General features: G+C 43.7%; 1 protein-coding gene across 2 annotated transcripts in view; it reads right to left on the bottom strand.

Annotated features, from left to right (window-relative positions):
- Window positions 1-24719, bottom strand: part of SEPTIN7 (septin 7) — a 434274-nt gene that overhangs the window by 185729 nt on the left and 223826 nt on the right. For both annotated transcript variants that reach the window (XM_069215511.1, XM_069215520.1), the window contains exon 4: window positions 8563-8663. In XM_069215511.1, coding sequence (XP_069071612.1) covers window positions 8563-8663 — 101 coding nt within the window. The remainder of the gene's footprint in view (window positions 1-8562; window positions 8664-24719) is intronic.

Here is a 24719-nt window from a genome sequence, read left to right as displayed (position 1 = left end):
CTTGATCCATAAAACATTCCATCAGGAGATGGTTCTTTTTTACATTGCTTTGCCTTTTTTTGCTCCAGACAAAAGTTGCCAACCTCTGATCCAATTGCCATAAAAAATAAGGGCCCTCTTGGGAGTAAGTCATTGAAGCTGTTCCTTCTCCTCAGAGGGGTGAGTTGGAGCACAGTAAGCCATGAAGATAAATGACTGACCTTTATGGAAGAGTGGGACTACCTTCAGCAGAAATGCCACCTTATTCCGGAGGACCCGTTTGTCCAGGAAAAATTTAATGTATGGTTGTAGGACACAGCCTGCAGTTCACAAACTCACCCGACAGAGGGTATTGTGATAAGGAACACAGTCTTGATGTTCAAAAGACGTAAAGGACAACTGTGCAAAGATTCAAATGCAAGTAAGAACCAACAAAGTAAGGTCCCACTGGGGCGTCACAAAAGCTGTTGACAGAAACCTGTGGGTCAACCCTTTAAACAAATGGTGACTTGATGGGGGGTGGCTTATCTGGTAAACATAGGAAGGCCGGAAGATCCGACAAACAACCTTTAACTGTGCCCACTGCAAGGCCACTGAAAGACAAAACGGAAGGATGTCGGACAAATTTGATTGCAAGGGTTGAACATGATGGAAGAACACCACGCAACAAACTTCTCCCTGCGCTCTGGATATACAATTTTAAGGGAAGGGATACTGACTGGCAGAATGAGACCAACCACTTTGGAAGGAAGATCTAAAGTCATTAACTGTTGTCACTCATTCTCTATGCATGAAGGTAGGTTGTGCAAGGCAAGGTGCAGGACCTGGCTGCTGCTGCAACAGGAGTTTCTCCTGAAGGGGAAGCCAAATTGAAGGACAGATTCTCATGGCCACAAGTTCCCGGTATCACACACTCCTCTCCCAGTCTGGGAGAACTAGGATGACCAGGGCCAGGTCTTTCCAGGTCTTCTTCATCTCTCTGGAAAGAAGAGGTAGGGGGCGGAAAGTTATACAGGCATCCCGAATCCCCCAAACAGGCGGAAGGAGTCTCTTAGGGAAGACGGCCTTGGGAAGTCTAACAGGCTGAAGTTGTGACACTATGCATTATCTGTAATGGCATCAAACCACGGTTCTCCACATTGCTGGAGCGCACCCTGTGTCACCTCCAAGTGTAGCTACCATTTGTGATCCGCTATGCAAGGTCAGCTGAGTCTGCCTGCCATGGTGATTAATGATCCTGCTGTTGTGTAATCGGGGAGATGCCCTCAGCATTTAGGCACTTCCAGAGATGCAGAGCCTCCTGGCATTCCACCCAGTTTGTTGCAGTACCAAATGGTGGTTGTTTTGTCCACTAGAACCTCTACCCGTTCTCCCTTGATGGTAGGGAGGAACGTAGGAACAACTTCAGTGCCAAGTGAATCACTTGCAACTTCAGTAAGTTGATTTGAAGTCGAGTTTCTGCCGGAGACCAGAGTCCTCAGATATTCACCTCTTCAGATTTTCTCCCAAATGTAGCAATGATGCATTTGTCTTGAGCGTTAGTTCTGCATGGGGTAGGGAGGGAGTTCAGCTGCTGGTCCAATTGAGGCCAAGCAACAACCAGTGCAGATTTTTGCAACACTTGCAGATACCTGACAAGTCCCACTGGTGCTGAGCGCACAGACTGCAGAGCCTATATATGCCTCGCCCTCAGTGTGGTCCACAAGCAGGATGCAGAAGGCCAAGAGGCTCCGAAGAGTCAGAGCCACTCTCACTGAGGTCCAACCCCGGATACAATATATCACCCATGTATTCTATTATACATTGATTAGTTTCCAAAATGCTTCTCCTATGTCTGTATCTCCCCTATCTCCTAACCAGGATAAAACAGCTCAGAAGAGCATTATCTCTAGTTTAAGTAGTTTAAGCTATTATTGTGCAATGCGTCAGTGCTTCACAATGTATTTGTTTTGCAAAATGGTAATAAAATGATTTGAGAAAAAAAATAAACATGGAAAAAAAACAGGTTGGCCATAGTCTGGAAGTGGTTTTTCAGCTGTTTGAGGCAAGCCCACATTTGTCGAGGTATGGGAATACTGGTATTCCCAATCTCTATAGGTAAACTGCAACCACCACCATGGGAATCACTGAGAATTGTAAGCACTCGTGGCCTACCTGAAACCGCAGGCAACGTCTGTTGGACTGCAGGACCGGATGTATAAGTAAGAATCCTGCAACTCTAGCGCTACCATCCAGTTTCCTGGGTCCAGGGCAGAAAGAACTTGGGCCAGGGTGAGCATCTTGAACTTATCCTTTCGAAGGAAGGATGCCACAGGGTGAAGATCTGGAATAGGACAAGGCTCTCTGCCCTTCTTCAGCAACAGGGAATAAAAGAAGTAACAACCAGTCCTCATCTTTGATGTCCGGATCCTTTCTATTGCACCCGTGGCCAAGCAAGCCTGAACTTCTGTGCAGATTATGGACAAATGGTCCTCTGGGAGGTGCTGTGGTTCGGGTGGCGTTTCCGGGGGATAAGACCAGAAGAGTATGTGTTCTATGACCTGGGGCACCCACCCACTGATATGATGTGATGCTCCTCGAATGTAGGGAAATGAAAGGTGACTCAACCTCCAATGGGGTGATCCTGCACCATCAAAGGCAAATTAAAGGGGTTTCTGGCTACTGTTGGCCTGTGTTGGTGGGGGCGGGAGGGTGGTGATGTGGTTTGGGTACGAGGTTGCCCCGGGGCCTGAACACTGTTGGCCTATTCCCCAACCTCTAAAGGAATGTTGCTGCTGAGGCACATATTGTCTCTGTCTCTGCCTCTGCAGGTTGCCACTATCGAAGCCTCGAAAGGAGTGCAGCTTATACTGCTGAGCTGGTGGAGCCAATACCAGGCAGTTGCCTTTCTCTCCTTATAACTTTACAGAGCAGAGACCACCTTCGCTCCAAATAGCCTGGAACCGTCAAAGGACATGTAGACAAAAGACTGCAAGACATCAGCTGAAAAGCATGTGGAGCAAATGAAGACATGATGTGTAAACTAAGGGATAGGTCTACTATGAGAACCGGAGCCTAAAGATTGCTTGTAACTTAGTTCACTGTCTCATAACGGATGCTGCAAGACATGTTTAACATAAAAAATAGCTTATCTGTGCCTGTAAGATGTTTGTGACTTAATGGATAGTTATGTTCGAGGCCTTGGTAGGCAAGATCTTTCTACAGTCAGTCATAGCTACATTATTAAAACTGCTGTGCCTAGAAGAGTTCTATGACCTGAGGGATAGCATGGCTGTCTAAATTGTTAATCTACACATTTCTTGAAACCTAACTGATAGCACTGTAAGAGGCCTGAGGATGTACAGTCTCTCAAGCCTGAAGGGATAGCCTTATGTCATAGGTCGGATTAGTATGTAACTTGCTACCTGAAGTAAAACTGTTGCTGTTAAATGCAATGCAACTGTAATTCCCCTAGTCCCCTGAGGAACACACTTCTTGTCAAAAGTCTGTGACTGCAAAGTCTGTGAAAACTAAAGCACCTGCGAGTTCTATGTAACCTGTTGGCTTACTCTTGGGATTTTATTTAGCGTCTGGCAGAGTGACAGAACTAGCATAGATCAGGGTGTGTCCCTTCTGCATTACTGATGTTGGAACAGCCATGTTTCCAACAGCAGGTCCTTAGCCAGCTTTGCAGTCAAACCTTCAGTTAGTGAGAACCTGTGGTCACAGGGCCACAGGCTAATGAACGTTTAATGCTTTGCTCTGTTTACGGTAGGCCTCCTAGTGTTTGCCCTACCAGGGTCAGACATGATAGACTCCAAACAAGGAAAGGAAAAACAATACAAACAGAAATAACCCTTCAGCCAAGTAAAAACTGTACACATATACCAGGGGCATTTTTTGTTTCACAAACACAAATTGGGTGAAATCAAGAAATCCCAAATGGGTCATCACGACCTGGTCACCCACACAACATTACAGTTTGGTGAAAGTGTCTCTGCCACATCAGTGGAAGTAATTTTATCAAAAATGCCCAGGCGGATTGGTGGCAAACTCACAAAAGTGCCTTCGGGGTTGCCCCAGAGTGGCAGAGTTGGGTTATCTTCCCCACCAGTGACTTGGTGGTCAGTCTGCTTATTTTAAGTGAGCCCCCGTAAGCTCTGTTAACTGGAGGAGACAGGTGTTGTCCTAACTCAGAGATCTGTACAACATATGTGGTAGCTCTGCTGTCCAAGCTGTCTGAACTGTGAATTTATATAACATCTGTAGAACTTTCGGAGTTAGGAAGTGCAAGGAGGCGGAAGCGCTATGTATGCGTTCAGATGAGAAATACATTGTGACAAAGGTCTCAACTTATATCTTGGAAGCATGGAAATTACGTCTATCAATGCACCTACAGCTGGCACAGGCACAATAGCCTATGTTATCCCGTACCTATTTAGCTTGGGAAATCGGTGCAGGGCAATGTAAACTGGGTTAGGCCTCGGTCTTTTATTAAATGACTGGAAGGCAATGCAAGGCCCCAAATGACTCGTCCCATAATAAGACATTTTAAATATTAGATTCATAATGTTTTTCTAGAATAAGTTAAGTTTTTAGGTAAATTATGGTCAAATCAGGTTTTACGATAATGCATGGTAAATTGGATACATCTTGGCGCATGTTAAATCAAAAATTCAAGCATAGTTCCTTGTATTGAAATGTTTTTATCTTAATGTGATTTTTATTGAGTTCGAGGGATTGATATCTACTGTGTGATTATTGTTAAGGCCGGATAGGCTAATAATAATTAAATAAATAAATGGTAAATATGACATCTGTAACCTAATAGACAGCTCTGGGAACTCAGCATTACGGACCTCTGCAATATGTTAAATATGTGTTAAACTGTTACATGAGACTGGAGTTTAACTCAATGGTCACTTTCTTGTATGAAGGTAGAAAATTTATGGAGATCTCTTTAACCTAAAAAACTTTTGCTGGTCTTTAAACCCTAAAATCGTTATTTTATAATACCTAGAGGATAGCTCTCTCCTAGAAACGTTTTAGTCTCCGACATCTGTATTGTCCGCAGTTACACAAAAAATCTAAAGCATCCACTTACTGGTGGGAACTAGATTTAGCACTATGCTGCCAACCGGTGAAACCGTCAACTTTTCGGCATACATTTGCAGAAAAACTGTGGTGTCAATTGCAATTTAAAGACTGTACTAACAACTCCTCCTTTTCTCTTTCGTTAATCACAAACCACAACTTAAAAGCAACAATTCATTGCTTCAACACATTTGTGTAGGAACAGGTTCTCTCTGCTGTAGCGTTAACAAGCAGTTAAATTAACCTGTACGAGCATATAACTCTGCTCAAGCAATTTAAGAGGAAATCATATATGCAGAATATAGAAGATTATCATGAAATATTCTTGAAAAAAGTTGAATCAAACTCCCATTTTATCATTTATACACACCTACTTAATCTATTCTGTGCATGTGAGCTATGATTACCGTTTTTTTAATTAGTAGGCCTTGTAAATCTAAATGTTCTGTATGGTTCAACACAAATTAAGATGGGGCTACACCTAAACTGTTGACAGACATTGCACAGTTATGTTCTGGTAAAATTATGTCTGTATTTTCGACAACCCCTTTCTCCACCATCTCTGACCAAACAGTAATTCAAGGATTTGAGGAAATGCCTCTTTTGCACGATCATCCTCAGATGTTATGACCGATGCTGCTGGTTTTCAAACTGTAAAGGTGCACTAAAGCTTTCAAAACAGACTTCAGTGCCAGTGCTCTGACCCTTAAAGGTATATGTCTTACTGGTTCATCCACTATTGGCATAGGTTAACTTACTTGTAAGTCCCTAGTATATTGTACCAGGGCTACCCATGGCCTTTACATTAAAGTGTCTCTTGAGGGATGCACTTATAAGTGCCAACCTTTGGTGTGACAAAGCAAAAAATGACTTTGCTGGCTGGCAGAGCATTTTAAATTGCTAACTCCACATTACCAATTAAAGTGATAGCAAAGCCCAAACCTCCTTTTTAAAATGTATCATTCATCTCTAATGCAAGCCTGCCGAGCCCTAAAGGCAGGGTGCATTCTATTAGAAACCTGGACATGTAGATTTAACTTTAAATGTCCTGACAGTTAAAACCCAAAATTGACTTTTTTTGTTTTACTGTAGAAAATCTAGTAGCCCCACTGGTGAGTACACAGTTACAGGCTGACAATGCTAACTACTAAATATGATAATTCAATGTATCAAAAGAATTGTTGCATTCAACGGTTTGATGCCAGAGTAAAATTTATAATAATTTCTACACAAGTGTCAGCTTTAATACATAGCCACTTACTTGACCAAAGTTTTCCAGTGACTGTTTACGGTTGCTGGCCACGACAGCCTTCTGCCATCCTAGGGACATTTTGAGGGTTGGGAAGGTGTGAACTACTCTGAGGAAGTAACAGAAAAGGCCTGCCTTTGAGAGAGGCGTGACTCCTCTCTGGCACGAAGGCCAAAGAGGGTGTGAACCCAAAAAGCCTTTGAAGGGCACATGATGGGCACACATGAAGGGGCTGCTTTTTTTATTCTTGAAGACAGGTTGGCCCCAAGGACAGAGTGGGGGAAGCTGTTGGCAAACATGTTTTTCTGTGGGCATGTAGCTCACAGGTAGTCACTCCTATGGGGTGGGTTAGGAAGCTCCACACACCAAAAGAAGGGTTCTGCCATCCTGGGAGTTGGCAGAATAGTGTATTCTGGGATAGCTAGATTACACACTTCACAGGAAGTCGCCACTAGGCAAGAGGGTATTAGCCCATATACCAGTAGTTGTCACATCCTCAAGGGCATTAACTGGGCATTAAGGTGGAACCCCTGGCATCGAGACCTCAGATCGTCAGATCTCATCTGTATTGAAGGGTAAACCGAAGACTGACTGCCATACTGTTTCCTGGACCCGGTAAATAAAGGCTGCACGAAGACTGGACTGCACCTGCTGCTTCCTGGGCTTGCACAGAGAGGACTGTGCCTGTGGTGTCCTGATGGAGTAATGTCATCTGCCTCCAGCCTCAGACAGAAGAGGTGACTCCAAGAGCTAGCTGACTGACTTTCTGTTATAGCTACAGGGCCACAAAGCTGAAGTAGCCTGCCTTGGTAGCCAAGAACGCCTGATTGTCGCAGTACAGCCTGGGAAACTGAGTCACAACCCTCAAAAGGTTCCGAGAATTTGCGGTACCTAGGAGAGTCAGAGTGCAGTTTGGTCACCCAAGTGGGAAATTATCACCAGTTAAAGGGAACCAATGGTTTCGCTGTAACCGGAGACCAGTAGCAAATGTTTTTTGACTAGACTTCAACCAGACTGAAGAACAGTGACCCCTGTGGACAAAGTCTCCCACTGTGACTGTGGATAGAGCTGTAGTCCCAGGAAGAGAACCCCCACCTTCACCGGATCATCATACTCCGCATTCTTTATAATCCTATATCCCTTGCATCAGGACCACTCCATTAAAGTCTTTGGCGGTTCACTTATAGAGCCTGAAACTGGACTGGAGCCTATTTTGACTTCCCAGTAACTGTCCAACAAGCCTTTTTGGCTTCTGCGATTACTGTGAGTTTGTTGCCGAAAGCCAGGCAGAGTAGTACTTTACAACTTTAAAAACGCTTTCCAAAGAATGACTGTGGAACACTCCATTACAATGATTCACTGCATTGATTAAAAAACTGATTTATCGCTCATTTTAAAAAAATGATCTCCGGAACCCTCTTTGGAATTTTTTGTCATTGAAATATCTTTTTAAACATATAAATAAAACCTATATTTATAAACTGATGTCAGATTTTTATTGAGTCTTGTTTCTTTCTTATGCAGGTGATTTGGTACTTCTTAACATGTTACACTTGTTCCATTAATGAAGACTGCCTGCTTAATGCCACAGCTACCCAAGTAGAAGTCTTTTCAAACAAATATTACTGTATCCAGTACAGGCATTGAGTTCAGTACACTGGTCTCACAACCACACCACATAATAAACTGCTATACTTACAAAAAACAATAATAAAAGATAAATGCCACATGTTAAGTCTGCGAGAAAAAGAATCAAAGTAAATGCAAGAGTAATTGGCTGACTTTTAGTATGAAACTTTATTCTACAAAAACTATCAGTTTTTGAAAAATACAAAAACAGCAAAATAAGTTAATTCAGCCTGGCACAAAAATGGACTGCAAATCTATAAACCTGTTACTGTTTTTGTTCACGAAACAACTAGCACATTAATGGGATATTCTCTGAACCACATCAACATCAGCTTCTCCACAGCAGTTTAGATTTAGACACATTTTCACAAACAATTCCTGTTGCACTAAAGGGGATTTATTGCACAAATATTTCATATTATGTTAAAGGGTTTCAAATTGATGGTGCTGTGAAAACTCTAACCCTTAATAAAAATCATACATCTCTCAGCAACCTTCTTTCAGAATTGCCAATAGAAACTCTTTGAGGTGAAGGTTTCAACAACATTAATGGTTGGGCACACGACAGCAAACTTACAATTACAGAAAGACGTGTTCACAAAATACATTATACCCATGGGTACATGGCTTACCAATTGCTATTGTCCACTGCGTCTCCAAATCCTGGTGTGTCAACTATGGTAAGCAGTAACTGTACTCCGCCTTCTTTGATCAAAACTTTCGACTGTTCAACCTTAAAGAAAAAAAAGTCAAAGGTTAATTTCCTAAATATGCAAAACTGATAGCGCATGGAATTTACTGAAACAGATAATGCGCTTGTTCAAAGCCAATTAATTATATTCATTAATACCACACATCATAGGTAATCTGCCTAGAGTTCACAGTAGCTCGTCTTGGTGAAGGGTATTATTAGGTATCAAATTAGTGAAGCAAATGCACTGTATGCATCCAGCAACCCGTCTGATAACATTCCAGATGTGCCCCTCTCTGGACAGGAGAATAACTAGCTGTTGATTCCAACGCGTGGAACCATTTTACACTTCTCTGATACTGTTCACATTCCTTCAGTTTTTACACTGAATGAATGGGGTGGGAGGCACCTTTGCATTTTTTTAAATTAACAAGTCAAAACAAGTATAATAGGTTTGCTGGAAAGGAACCAAAAGGGTAATTAATCAAACTCTAGGATTCCTGGAACACACGCACCTTTTTAGTATCGGTCTCATGACATTACTCGATTTTAGCAAAATCAAGGACCAATCGTCAACTAAACACTTTCACTGGCCCGCACTTTTATCCACTCGAACACGTTTTGCTGGGTGAGATTTTTTTTCTAAATTATAATTTTGTACAAAATTACGTAGTTTTAAATTGTGCCCCTGTTTTGTCTGCATGTAGTCCAACAGTCTGTTGCTCTCGGATCCCTACTAAATATGGTGAACCGCAGAATCACGGTCCCAGAGTCCATGCGGTAAAGGTTTATTCAAGTTTTACTTAGGTCACGTGTACTTTGAATGACCCCCTCCCAACCCAACCGCTATGAAAAAACAAACCTATGATTACGCCAAACCCAGTGTAAATTTGGAGAATTCAAACACTATTCCACATCCTGTATAACTTTGTAACCTACCAGCAGGCATGCATCAGTTGAACCATTGGGTGTCTCACTTTAGCCACACCAGATGAGCTGTCCACTAAAACATTTCTGAGTGGTGAACCAATGTTGATCATTTAACCACATCTGGAAAAATGCGCAGACTGCTTTGACTTTATTCAGGAGCTTTATTATCAACTGAATAATCTTAGCTGGTCAACCACGAACCAGGTTCCCTGCACTAAGTGACCTCCACCCAAAGGCCTTTATTGGCCCACCCAGTATTTTACTCTCATCCTCCCTTTGGCTCTTGGAGGTCAAGTAGTCATGATAGATATCATCTCAGACAATTTAGTTCCTCCTGGTCATATCTCATGAGCTATTCAGCGCCTCAGTACCCTGCTGTTCCTATCTTCTGTAAGTATATAAGTACAACATGTATATAGGAACTGTAAAAAAAAAAAAAAATAATATATATATATATATATATATATATATAGATATATTGGGATTTCTTTTTTTTTTTTAAGCATTGCTTCATACAGCACTCTTGTCGTTCCAAACACATTCACAGTGACAGTTGCCACAGTGTATTTATACACTAGGTCAGAGTTACCATAAGAAGAGTGTTTTTTGTCTTGCTAATGAACAAGTTACTTACCTTCAGTTACAATTAATCTGGTAGAGACATACTCTAGTTGAAGATTCCTTACCTTAGAATTTCCCAAGGCGTCAGACTGGATCTGGAAATTTTTCTTCGAGCAGTACCCTTGCACGCCGTCAGGTGGCCTAGATCGACTCAGTGTCTGTCGTATGTGTTGTGGTCGCCGGGATGACATTGCAGTCGTACTTAAGCGCGACCCCAGTCCGCTGACGTCAGTTTCTTTTCACAACTTCAAGTCCCATTGGGGCACAATGAAGGGGGTAGAGTAAACAAATGAGTAAGTCCCTTAAGGAACCTTCCAACTAAGAGAGATTTTAATAAGGAAAGTTAGTCTGACAATGTATGAAAGGCTGATATGGCTTATAAATCACCTTCAAGCGTGTCCTAAGCAGAGTCCTGCTGGGCCAAAGAAAGGATGAACTAGAGAACCTCAGAGAGAGGTGCAGAAAGGGGATAACAGACATGCTGGCATACCATGCCACAAATCTATGGCAACCACAGGCATATACCATTTTAGTGGAGGGACGAATGGCTGCCAAGAAAACATCACAGACTTTGTTCGAGAGGTCGAAAGTTGTCAACTGTAGCCACTCAATCTCCACAAACGTAGGTGAAGATTGGACAGGTTCCGGTGGAGAACAGTTCCCTGCTGCTGTGACAAAGGATCCTCCCGAAGGGGCAGTCTGATCGGATGAGCCATAGCCATACTCAGTAGCTCAGGATACCAGACTCTTCATGCCCAGTCCAGAGCCACAAGGATTACTTGGGCCCAGTCATTCTTGATCGTCTTCACAACTCTGGTCAGAAGTTGTATTCACAGTTAGACGTAAAGGAGGCCTGAGGGCCACCCGAGATGAAAAACGTCACCAAGCGAGTTCCACCTTGGAAACTCCAACACGCAAAACAGGTGACATTGCGCGTTCTTTGTCAAGGTGAACAGATCAAAGAAAGGCTCTACCCACTGCTGAAAGAGACCTTGTGTCACCTCTGGACGGAGACACCATTCATGATTGACTATGGATCGGATGAGTTCATCTGCTCTGGAGAGCCCACCAGATGTTGAACCACCAGGATGATGCCCTGATGTTATAGCCACATCTAGAGGCGTAGAGCCTCTTGACAAAGGGTCCACAACCCCACTCCACCCTGTTTGTTGCAATACCAAATGGCAGTAGTGTTGTCCGCAAACACCTGCAGCACGTTCCCTTTCAGAGAGGTAAAGAATGCTTTCAATGCAAGCCTGATCGCCCGGAGCTCCAAGAGATTGATGTGTATCAATCACTACTGTGATATCTGGTTGGGGAAGAGAGGGGGATCTGCTGCTGACTCAATCTCGATTCGAAAGCCACCACTGCAGGTCTTTCGCAGTTCCCTCCGAGATCTGGACCATGTCTGAGAAATTCCCCTGAACTTCCGGTCCCACTGCAGAGCCCACATATGCCATCTGGCATATGTTACTAGCAGGATGCAGGAGGCCATGAGGCCCAGAAGTCCAGTCCAGTATAGTGGCTGAAACATCCGCATTATAGCCTGAATATCCTGGACTCGCGGTTAGGGACGATATGCTGGCAACTGCACTGTATGCAGTACAGCTCCGATGAAAGGAAGGGTCTGAGTGAGGTGCGATTTCGGCATCTTTATAGTGAACCCCAGCGAATTCAGAAGGTTCGCTGTACCCTAAAGGTCGGAGATGACTTTCTGGGGTGTTTGTCTTCAACAGCCAGTTGTCAAGGTAGGGGAAAACTGAAACCCCTAACCTACGCAGATGAGCTTCAACCACTGCCATCACATTCGTCAACACCCAAGGGGTGCGGTTAAGGCCGAAGGGTAGCACAGTAAATTGATAGTGCGAATCACAAGTAGCGCCTGTGGGCAGGCAAGACGGATATATGGAAGTAAGTATCCTGAAAGTCCAATGCTACCATCCAGTCTCCTAGGTCCAAGACAGACAGGACCTGTGCTAGAGTGCACATTTTGAACTTTTTCTTGAGGAAGAGATTGCAGGCCCGAAGGTCTAGGAAAGTAGCGGGAAAAACAACCACAACCTACTTCTGACACAGGGGCCAGATGATCCTCAAGTCTCCAGACGTAGGAAGGTGAAAGGGCCGGAGTGGGAGTCTTGAAGGGGATGAAGTAGCCCCTTTGGACGACCTACAAAACTCACCTGTCTATCGTGACTGATTCCCAGTGAGGCATGTGATGGCGAACCCAGCCTCCAACTAGTCTGAGATGGGGGATGGAATAGGAAGGCTTGGAGGCTGCAGCAGGGGTGGAGGTGGACTGAGCAGACCTATGGTTCCCTGCCCCACAAGCCTGTGGGATTCTGCGTCCACGGCCGCGCAGTGGCTGGGTAACATGTGCTGCTCTATGACTGGCAGGGTAAGGACAGGGAGCCCCTTCCGTAGCCACAAAAGGGGCAAAAAGCAGACTGTTGTGGGGAAGGGGCAGCCACTAGGCCAAGGGACCGAAGCCGTAGCCCCGGACTCCATGAACCTCTCGAGGGCCGAGTCCACTTTGTCTCCGAAGAGACAGGTGCCATCAAAGGGCATGTCCATGAGAGACTGTTGGACATCCCCCCAAAAAACAGATGTCCTCAACCAGGTGTGGCGCCTCAGGGCCACCGTTGATGCAACCAATCTGCTGAGTGAGTTGGTCGTGTCCATCCCACAACAAACCGTGAACTTAGCCGCATCCCTCCCATCAGCAACAGCTTGTGAGACTTCCTCCAGGACCTGTGGCAATAACTGTGCGATCGTATCCCACAATGAATGGGTGTTGCAGCCCAAAAGCCATGCAGTGTTCACGGACCACAATGCCAGAATGGAGGAAGAAAAGATCTACTTACCAGATTGGTCCAGTCTCTAATTCCCTATTCGGAGGAGTGGAGGGGAATGCTCCAGATCACGAGGAAACCTGGATGACAAGGCTCTGAGATGTGGGGTGCTGGGACAGAAATTTAAGGTTATTCGGGGCGGGTGATTGTCCTATTCACAGGATCCCCAGTGCTGGGTCTAGACCATGTACCCAGAAGGACATCAGTGAGGCCTTCATTAAATTGAGGGAGAGGCTCCGAAGTGGAAGCCCCAGGTTGAAGCACCTCTGCCAGGATGTTAGTCCTGACTGCCACAAAGGGACGTTCAAGGCCAAGTACCTCAGCCGCCTTACTGACCACCATAGAGTAAGACGTTCCCTCCGCCATGGCCACGGTAGGAGAAGAAAGCATGTCAGTGTCAGGAGAAGTATTCAGACCATTAGCCTCGCCCAATTCCTGTGCCCAGTCCAAGTCGAGGTTTCTAGCTGGTATGCTAAAGGGCCCAGCGTCCCCTCCAATCCTTCCTTATATTCTTACCCATAATAAAAAAGGGTCCGAATTCAACCTGGGGCAGGTAGGCCCCACTGAAGTCGGAAGCTACCCTGTTTCAGCTCCAGGTCACCAGGGATCAGGATTGGGTCGAAGTTTATTAGGGGCTCAACCGATGTCAGAAGCGTCGACATCTTAGTTGGTGCCGGGGAAACTGCAGTGAGTACAGAACAGCTTTGATGAAAGGAGCATCTGAGAAGGAGACTTCTGCACATTTAAAGTGAACCCCAGCAAATGCAAAACGTTTGCCATGGTATGAAGGTGGGATATGACTTTCTGGGGCGTATTCGCCTTCAAGAACCAGTCGTCGAGGTAGGGGCAGACTGAAACCCCTAACTTGCGCAGATGAGCTGCAACCCCCGCCATCACTTTTGTGAACACCCGAGGGGTACTGGTAAGACCAAAGGGGAGCATGGTAAATTGAAAGTGCTCGTGACCTACCACAAATTGCAAGTAGCGCCTGTGGTACGACTGGCGTTGGCATGGATTCTGTCTGCCCAAAGATGAGGCAAAGGGCCTCATAAAATTCTTTAAACAGGCTTTGCGGATGGAGGCCTTGAGCGTCAACGCTCTTCCTACATTGCATCAGCTGAGCGACGGGGTTAAGTCTAAGAACGTTTAGCCTTCTTCTACGACTTCTTGTGACCTGAATGCCCTGACGATTTTGAATGGGACGAGGAGGAGTGGTGATGACTTCGCAAGCAGTCTCAAGGCCTTCCTCTTGAGCGAGACTGGGAGTGACGCGGAGTCAATCGCCAAACCGCCATAAGCTTTATGGACCACTCCCTCAAAGCCGTCGGGTTCATGGCCCAGCACTTGGAGCCAATTTCCGGTCGTGGTCACGCTCCAGACACCACAAACATACCACGTGCAGGTCTGTCACCTACATCATGTGGTGACAGGCGTCACAAGGCTTGGAACCGGTCTTACAAGACATCCCTCGACACATCAAACAAGTTGAAAGACCGACAAAAAGTTCGAGTTTGGTCAAAAAATGACCAGAGTTACTCTTCTCCAGATCTGCACATGGCGCATAAAGAAAAGAACTGATGTCGGTGTGCCGGGGTGCTGCTTAAGTACAACTGCGACATCATCACTGCGACCACAATGTCTAGACTGATGCAAAGTCGACCTATGCCACGTGACGGCGAGCAAGGGTAATGCCCGAAGAAAAATCTCTAGATCCAGTCTGACGCCTGGGGGAAATTAAAAGGTAAGGAATCTGCAACTAGAAGTCTCTATCAGATAACTTTGACAATGTTTGACAAAATTTCATGAAACTTTCCAAAAGTGAGACTGGAACAGAGCAATATATGAAAAGTGCTGAAGAAAAAGCCCTTGGATATAAGTATATAGCTATAAATATAAATGGTTTTCATTCACCTTCAGCTAAACAAGCTAAAGCCGTCTCTTGGCCATGTCTAAAAATGAGGCAAAACCTTTCCAACATTTTAAAATCTGTGCTGGGCAATCTTGGTCATGTGCTTCACAGCAGTTGGGAACAAGAGGAATTAACAGGAAGAAACGGGCTGCCCTGCCCACCATTTTGTTAGCAAAAAACAACTGTAACTGGGGTGCAGGTTTAGTTTGAAGTCAAGAAGGACAGTTATCAGGTTGCAACTTCTGTGTTCTATGCTCTTAGCATGCTCATTGTATCATTAGTGGCAACTTATTTAGTTCTTTACTAATAATTGAGTCTTATCCATGCACTATAACTTAACAAAGCTTTGTAAGATCAGTTTAACTTTTTGTTTCTGAACTAAAATGTCAAACAACATGTTACATCATAAGAAACAATCTTCCCAACATCACCTTTTTTTTTTTTTTTTTTTTAAACTTGAGCATTACTTCTAAGAAAAAAAAAAATCTTAAGTCAAACCTAACACAATTAAGAAAAAATACTTTGTTGTATCCGTTACACTGAAGCAAAGTAAGTAACTCCTATGTTTTTTCAGGTATTGATCTTCATCGACACACATAAATTATTGCAAGCAGGAGGGTTTAGATTGCATTCAGTGGAATGATACTGCCCCATCTTGACTAAGCTAGTCTCCGTCAGGGGTACACATGTGAGAGGAACCAATTAGAGAATCAGGAGTGACCATAAATGGGCAAACAAAAAAAATCAACATCTGGAAAGGATCCCAGAGAATAACTCACTGTAAAGCTAGTGTCCCTCACAGAAGAGCAGCAACTGTACCAGATCATCTGATTCTGCAAGCATTCCCAGAGGGATCAGGGAACATAAACTAGCGCGAGCAAAGGAATGCTTAACTTTTCTTAACAAATCTTGTCTAAACATTTGTTTTCCCATGGACCCCGTGAGAGGAGGTCAAACCAGTGCATTTTCTTCTTTTACAAATAGTTTTCAACTGGATTTGTTAATGATACACGTTTAAGAAGGGGGGGGGGGTGCAGCTAATTAACACAGTAAAAGCTGCTCAGAGCGACTAAACTGAGGCAGCCTCCAAAATACACAACTTGAGTGAGCAAACCCTAAATGAACTGAAACGCTAATAGCCTAAGAAGCCCTAAGTCAAGTGTGCAGAATGTAAAGCCACATTTGAAATCTACTTCGCTGCAATACCCCAATTTAGTTGGTTTTCTGCAATTCCATCATTGCAAAGTTTCAAAAATTGGAGTCGCCGTAGACAATTCAATATGTCTACATGTGCAGAAACGAGTAGAACAAGTCATGTAAGTGAACTGAATAGAGTTACGCAGACTGAGGTCTGCCCAGTGTCTGCAAAGGTCAAAAGTGACCAATTACCATGGTCCCAGTAACAGAACTTTCCCAAACCTAAGCTTCACTTATGTGATACAAATCACAGTTTTAAACTGTTAATCCAGTGTTGCACTTAGCTGCACCAAGACTGCAACCTCTGCAAGAACTATTTTTTAAATTAAAGTCCAGATATATATATATATATATATATATATATACACACACACACACAACATATATACATACACACAGCCTTTTTTCACTGGAAAAAAAAAAGACTAAAGGGATGCTAACGTTGGGTTGAAAATATCATTTACAACGTATTGTTTTAAAGTAACAGGGAAAAAAAACCACTGAAACTCAACAGTTATATTTAACTTAAGTAGCTAAGTTGTGGATAAAGTAACTAACTCACACCTCCACCATGCACAGTGTTGTCATTAAGATGTTGCAATGATATTATCAATGATGTAATAGAACATTCCATGAGTGATGTAATATTGGGGGGTAATTAGCAAAGCAATGCAAAGGCTAAAGTGGCTCCTGCAAAATCTTTGTTTAAGTTAGAGCAGCCTATTAGATTTTATCTTTTGAGCTGTTGGGTCCCTGGCTCCTTCGCAGCATGAAATATACATACATTTTGAACCTTAATGCCCCAAAAACTACTGATCAGATTTACACCAAATCACAAAAACTATGCTTTCTGGATCAAAATCTAACTTTCTTCCAAATGTTTTGTAGTTCTGTTCAGCCGCCTAATGGTATCGCTGTTCAATATTCCTATTGGAAATTGCACTGTGAAAAACACATTTTGGGAGCTTCCGCTTTTCCTACCCCCACTTGATGGATGACCCCCTACATTGTCAATGGAGAAGCCTAGTGGAGGAGACTTTTTTTTGGAAAGATTTGTGAAGATTCATGAAACAGCGCAAAAGTTGGAAGCAAACCAAGACTTCTATTTCCTATCTAAACATGGTCCTAACTATAATTATCCAGTGGCAACCAAATTTGTTTATTGGGGGAGGGTAAGGAAAGGGGAAGAGAGAGCAAGAGAGCCTGATAATAGAGCTATATGGTAATCCTAACAAAGGCCAGAAATGTGAAAAATGAAGAGCCCAGAAAAGACAGTACAGAGTTGTGACGTCCGCAACAAAATACTAGCCACCTATGTGTAGAAAGTAGAGGCCATCTCTGTGGAAGAAGTTCACAAATGTCATCGTTGTGTCGAATTTTTCATTCTCGACACCTCATCCTTCAGCCAATGTAATGTACGTATATGGTTCACAACTGAAAATTTGTCACACACGGAGGAAGTAGTTGTCAGGATTCTGACAGTGCCGCACATTTTACAAAAACTGTCAGCTTTAAAAGTAGAAAGAACTATTTAATTTGTCAAACCCACCCAGCCTGAAAGCACACAAAATACATGAGTGCTTGTCAGTTGACTTGAATGCATTTAGTGCTCCAGCAGTTCCGGGCTCCAATACGTTTGAGCAACAACAACAACAAAATTACAAAAATTACATTTCCTTATTTAAATTAGTCCAAGTCGAGTTTTAAACTAAACAACAAAGTCTTATTCAACGATAATGTTTGCTCTAGCTATATACAGACTTGCCCACAAGGCACTGGCCTTACAGTGGAGGTCTTGAAGGAGATTCATTGTAGAGAGAGGCAAACCTTTCAACACCTGATAACTAATCACTAGAAAAGTGCCAACACACCCCGGCTAGAAGTAGCCCTGAAGGGTTTTCATATGCCACCAAGCGAGTGCTTCTATCCGGCTTGGAGAGAGGAGATTGAACAAGAAATGGTGTTCCATTCCCTCCGTGCTTAACGCTGGTTTGGATGGATAGGTAGACGCCCCCCCCCCCCCCAAAAAAAAAAATCACCTTAATATCCTATACTGTGCGTCATAAGTGGCCTGTCGAGTACTACTGACGAGGTAAAGAAGCAAAACAACTAATGCAAAGGGTGACAAAAACATTATAGCACTCGAGACAGTGACTGGGATGGTAAATGCAAAAGGGCCGGCATTCTGAAGCTGCAAAGAAACACAGCAACAGGTGAACTGTAAACTATGTCTGCTAAAAGACAGAGGAAAACAGGGACAGTATTCATAAGAGATCAGGTGCTATCCGTGAGCCCACATGACTCTAGAATTTTTAGTGTCTTGACTCATATTCGGGCCATTTCTGGGAAATGTAATCAACTCCGGGAAGGAGGCAGGGGGGTGGTTTCCTCCACTGAATGGCGGGGTAATAACATGAAGGTATCTGCCCAGACTGATTACTTGATGCTTTCCCCTAGAGTTTAACTTCTGTTAAAAGGCTCTTGGAAGCAGGCCCTTAGTAGCAATGCATTGCAGTGGTGGTTCAAAAAAGGGAGCATGAGTTACAGCAGTTGCACACCACACCAAAATATATGTATGCCTCACCCTCTTCCTGTTCTTTTGCAAAAAATCCTTCCAATGACCCTGCAATGTTTAAAACAGAGTGGCGTGCTCCTCTTTAAGCAAATCAATAAATCACCAGGGAGGCAAACAGCAGCAACTCAGCCATCAGCTCCCCAGCATTTCATTGACTTGACCCTGGGAGCTCACCAAACTATTAATCATACTCCCTGCTAAGAACGTGCTCACTTCTATGATATGATACCACAGCTCCCTCCCATGGAACACACCAGAGAGGGCTCATCCCTGCCAATTTGACAAACTCACTCTTTTCTGCTATTTTTGACAATGGAACGTTAGGGATGCCATGAGTGAGCTTGTACTTCCCCACTCTCTGCTCCTCCCCTCAGATTCCCTCAGACTGTGGAAGCCAGCAAGGTTGTGCTCAGTGCTTAATTTGTAAATAAACAGGTGCCGGTGCTCAAAGCCCTTTTCTTAAACACGAGACTGCTTTAATTAAATCTGCCAGCACTGAATACTGACGCAGCGTAATCCTGAAGCCATCTCGAGCCTCTTCAATCCATTTACGGCCACCCCTGCCCCTCCAGCTCATCCTGCAACTTTCTACTTTCTCCCTTTATGACGCTTTTTAGTTTTTCCTTCTTCCGTCTTTCTCATATGTGTCTTTTGCTAGCAGCAATTGCTTGAGGCTGAAAAATAAGCCCCGGCCCTCACACATAAGTGCCGGAGCTCAGCACCGGAAACAACAAGCACAAATTAAGCACTGGTTGTGCTGTGCCGGAAGCCAGCTTACCCGCAGTACTGTTAGTAAAGGTTGCAGCAGTTATTTGTGCAGAGGCATGAGTCCCACCCTCAGACTTTCCCAGCCTTGCTGCTGCATGCAGCACCAGACACCCTTTCACTAATGATGAATGGTTGCCGTACCTCAAGTCACAAGCCTTAAAAGCCTCACTGCCTCTGCTCTGAGTAACCTACGATCAAGATCACCAAAACTGCTGAGGTGTTTGCTCATAAACATCTGTAACTGCATTACATCTGTAGCATCCTGCAGAAACCACAGATGCTCCCTGGCACAGCCTTCTTGCTACACCGTTAGCTGGTGCAGGTGAACTGACTACGTGTGTGCAGCGTGGGACTCACTTGTGGCCTAGGTGTGACATTGAGAGAAGAGGCAAGGTGGGGGGTTGGGGCTCGTGACCCTATGCAGAAGGAGGGAATGCTGCAAAAGTGTTTGAGAGAATGTTGCTCTATGGCCGCCAACGCTTTATCCCTTCTGTGAATGAGAAAAACTTGCACTGTTGCAAGCCCCATTACACAACAGAAAACAACTGCCTGTTGTGTATTGGAGTGGAATGAGGATACGCAGCGGTAGGACTGAAACGGAGAACAGAAGAAAAAAAGTAATAGTATAAAGAACAAAAAAAGGAAACACTTGTTGGAGCAATACTTAAATTAGTATTCACAACAGAAAGATACTTTAAGACTTACCAATGAACTGCAGAAGAACAAAAGTTTAGATGGGAAGAGATGACTGGTAGCTTATTTGCATAATGAAGTATTTATATAATTATCAAATGCCATATAAAAATAAATTCACGTACAGAAAGTCAAAAAAGACATTCACAAGTAAACAATCCAATAGACATCATAAATCAATTTCCTGTAGTCGAATACATTGCGAAGGAGTGTAATGGATAATGGAAAATGTATGATAGACGGGGTAGTGGATCAACATGTGATGCACTCAGGAGCATTAAGGGAGTATCGAGAGGTGCTAAGAGCACCACTTTCAACAAGGTTTCATTGTTCAGTAAATTAGAGCGCCTAGGAGAGCTGCAGAAAGGTGGAAGCCGCCCCCACTCAATAACAGTGATAACCGGGAGGACACTGCATACTGCTGGCCTGTCGGCATAGCTTGAACGGTTGAGAAATATTAAAAGAAATATTAGTGGGAAATCTTGCAGAGAGAGGGAACAGGACCCATGATTAAAAAAAAAAAAAACAAGACAGACGAAAACTTAAAAATGCAAGGACTGCATCTATCTCAATGTGTTGGTACTTTACTGAAGACAAAATCCCTGTGGTTTGGTGCTTTCAGTGAGTGCTGAAACGAGGAAGGTCCATCAGAAAAATCTACTTAGGGAAGAGCGTGGATCTAGACATGAAGATGTCTTGTAAAGAAGCTCAACAGACCGAGTGCCCATCTGGAGAATCGGGTAGGGACTGCCTAGCCAATGTTCACCACAACATATGTTACACATATTTTCAAGCCCTGCACTCTGCATATATGCATCAGGTTTGGTCAGATGTGCATTGCTCACATGATGAATTCGGAGTTTTGGGATGTTACAAAAAAAAACTAGGTTTAACCTACAAAATGCACTGCACTTGGCTACTCGCTGCTGGTGCATGAGGGAGTTTGGGGGTGAGAACATTCTCAGCCGGAACTATTTTTGAAGAATGCTAGGAAATGAATGACTAGAAGGCAGAAAAGGACAATCCCATCAATCCACGCACAAGTTGGCAACAAATGTATAGATGGGCACACACAAGGAGTCGAACGCTGCAATTTTAAAGGCATCACTTTGGCAAATCAAAGGGCCTCATGATTCATGAAATTATGTGAAAGCACTAAATCCTGCCCATGATTAAACTGTTTTATCCCATGTTTATCAATGTCGTGCAATCAAGACCTTGCAAAGAAACCTAAGCGTGCCCATACCTGTTCACTGGATGCTTGGTGGCTCACAAAGAACGGAAGCATAATTATCACGAACCTCTGATAACCTAAAGAAGACCCAAATAACCCTTCTACAGGTCTTTTTGGCTGAAATCACAACCAAGAACACTGACAAGATTTGATCTTTGAAAGCACTAAAGCCCATGTGAATTCCAACCCAAAGCTATTGATCATTTCACCCATACCCCTCTTGACCAATCATTCTGTTTATTGCTGAAATAGTGTCATGATTTCCCTACACCCACTTCTGTTGCTCATGCTGATGAATACTACTTGTATCATCACTACTTACCATTAGAGGGACTGAGAAACAATCTCTCAGGATACCCTAGACTTCCCAGTCAGCATCAGGGACAGATTGGCCATAGCGGGCATCAGGCATTTCCCAGGGAGGCTGGAAGGGTGGGGGCCAGTTTTGTTACTGGGGGGGCAGTTTAACAGCAGTGCTGCAAACTTGCCCCACCAGTAACAAAAGCAGCAGTGCTTTGCACCACACCGCCCCCTGCTCCCCCTAGCGGGCCTGGTCTGAAACTATTGCAGGACTGCTTTGGGTTCACAGTCCGGCCCTGGTCTGCATTGGTCTACTTATAACCTAGAAAACTAAAGGAAACTCTGTCCTGAAGAAAGCCTTTTGACCCTTCTGGTCAGTTAATATGGCTGAAACATGTTGACCTAAGATGTTGGGTATATAATATACCATAACATCCTCCCATAAATGTTTTAATCTTGCCAAAGGTATCCACGAAAAAGAGATCAAATTAACTGTGATTACAGTAGCCTACAAGCAACATTAACAACAGATCTCGCAGCAATAAGAGCTCTGCTAACAAACTGCGTTGAGCCCACCCACTCATACTAGATGCAGTGGGTGAGGAGCCCATGATGAAGCATGCCACTGGTGGCAGAAGTGAGTAAGGATCCTAATAACAGATTCCAGGTTTCCTGTCTCGTTTCGCCAGAGTCTTCTGGGAACAAAAAAAACACATGCATTACCCAAGCACCATCTGCAGTTCTGCAACTCATCCATGACTTGAAAGAACACAGAACCAACCGTATGGGCTACCACCAAACACCACCTTGTCTTTTCCTATCAATTTTGTTTTATTTACATAAAAATAAACAGTTTGCATTGCCTCAGTTTTTTAGGCTGAAAATTCGAACTTCATGGAAACCTGCGACCTCACATATTTCCCTCTCTCCTTGTATTCTTGGTTTTAAGTTGCAAGGTCATACTTTATTAAAAGGACAAAAAAAAAAAAAAAAAAAAAAAAAAAAAAGAGTACTGGGATGCACTGGCTGCACTCGCGGGGCAACACCTGCTGCTTCACTTTAAGGCCGGTCGATCACAATGTTGGTGCACACGCTCCACCTCAGTCACTATATACTCCTATCGGGAGAGGGTGCCAGCATATGGTTTTTCTTTCATGTGGCTTCAGGTATTCCCAGATGCTGCTGCTCGCAGTGGTCTGGTAAATAACATCCTTTCTGACATGCATATTTACCAATGAATATTAATGTTAGCCCCTTATCAAGGTTATGCCTTCATTTGCATTTGAAAAAGATATTGCTTACCTCTTACTAACTGGGCTGATTAACCCGTGATTGTGTAAAAGAAAGGCGGAAAATTGGGAGCAAAATTTTTATTTTGAGTCTGCCAAGTGACACAATGACATGATACCATCAGCCATTCCTGGCTTTTTGGCCGACAGCATGTGGCATTGCGGTAATTGACGTTTTTCGTTTTAACATTCATTGTGACCTCAAAGTCCCAGCATGCAAAGTGCTATTGGCTAAAATGCCAGAATTGTTATGTGCTATACATGACATGGCCCACTTTTCAGCTATGTTTAAAACGTTTACAAAGTTGCCTAGTTCACCACATACACTACTTGTTTAATGTTTAAAACCAAAAGTAAACTTAGTTCACATATTTTGTGATAGTTCACTCACATCATGCATCACAACGACTGATGGCCATGCAAATCATTTTGTCTTTTGTGTAATGGAAAGTTTAATGCAGAGCTGCGCAACACAATAAATGTACAACACGGACAGCAGCAGTGCAACCTTCTCCAACTCAATGAAGAAGCAAAGGACAAGTAGCAGAAGGAGCATCACAGGATTCACTCACATGAAAGGGGGAGTAAGAGACATGAAAGGGGGAGTAAGAGGCGCTAAAGGACTGTTGTATGATTTCTGTAAACAGACAAACACAAGAAATAGAAAACTGCTGGAAGAAAAAGCCACTTGTACTCACATAGAATAATGAACGCTCACCTACCTAGTATTTAGTGTGTAACGCTTCATTAGTCGATGACACATCTGGCACAGAGAAGCATCCAAGAGTATTATACTTTACTGACTGTACTATCTTTTAATTATGGGCTCCCCTGTATGGTTGAAGTTATGTCCATCAAGTCGAATTTTCCCTTTATTAAACTGTTAAACCTATGAAAAAATAATATGTGGGTGTAGTAGGTTTGGAAAGCTGCTTAAGTCTCAGGTTTCCAGGCATACTGCTGGCAATCGAACACCAAAAGTCCATCCCAAACCTCGATCATCTCACACATTCACCTGAGGGCCACTGCTTTTAATTTGAGACTGAAACAACCCAACCCTCACTGACTAAGGTATGGCTCACGTATGTGATATTTCACCTCAGAATCCTGCAGTTTCCAGCTGCTTTCACTTCAAGAGACTGCTGTTTGTGTTGAGTGTTTTTTTAGGGGTTGAGAGGCAGCCGTAACCGAGTAGGCAAATGTTATTTGGGGGCGGCCCAGCTACAGCCTAAGTAACTATATTCTAAGCAGGCACACAGATGCCAACATTATAAATGCTGTGCGACCCCCTCCTTGGTGCTGCTGCATCTGTTCAAAACGTTGCGGGCCGCCAGTGGTGCAACGCTTTTACACCAAAACAGCCCTAGTTCCTTTCAAAATGCGGAGAGAAAACGGGCAGTGACATGTCAGTACAGGGCCCAGGAGATGCATTATTCTCTTTCTGTCTTTGTACCAATCACTTGGCTAACAGTCCACGAGTCACTGTAGAAATATTGATTTGTAATTCTGCAACACACGTTTAAGGAGAAGCCAGCTGGCACAATGTAGGTATAGTAAACACCACGCACTAGGTAGAGGTTTGGCACATTTCGAGCTGAAGTTGCGTTTCGCTATGAAAGCATTCTAGTGAATTCTCACAGGTCCCGATAGGCGGTGGTTACACCTGTCAGGGCAAACTATTTAGTTTCAAAGCACAGGAAAAAGAAAGCTCTAGAACACACTGATGTAGCCTG

Source organism: Pleurodeles waltl, chromosome 2_1 (assembly GCF_031143425.1).
Source record: "Pleurodeles waltl isolate 20211129_DDA chromosome 2_1, aPleWal1.hap1.20221129, whole genome shotgun sequence".
Taxonomy (NCBI): Eukaryota; Metazoa; Chordata; class Amphibia; order Caudata; family Salamandridae; genus Pleurodeles; species Pleurodeles waltl.
The sequence above is the reverse complement of the archived record's forward strand: the minus strand, read 5'-3'. Positions and strand labels throughout refer to the sequence as shown.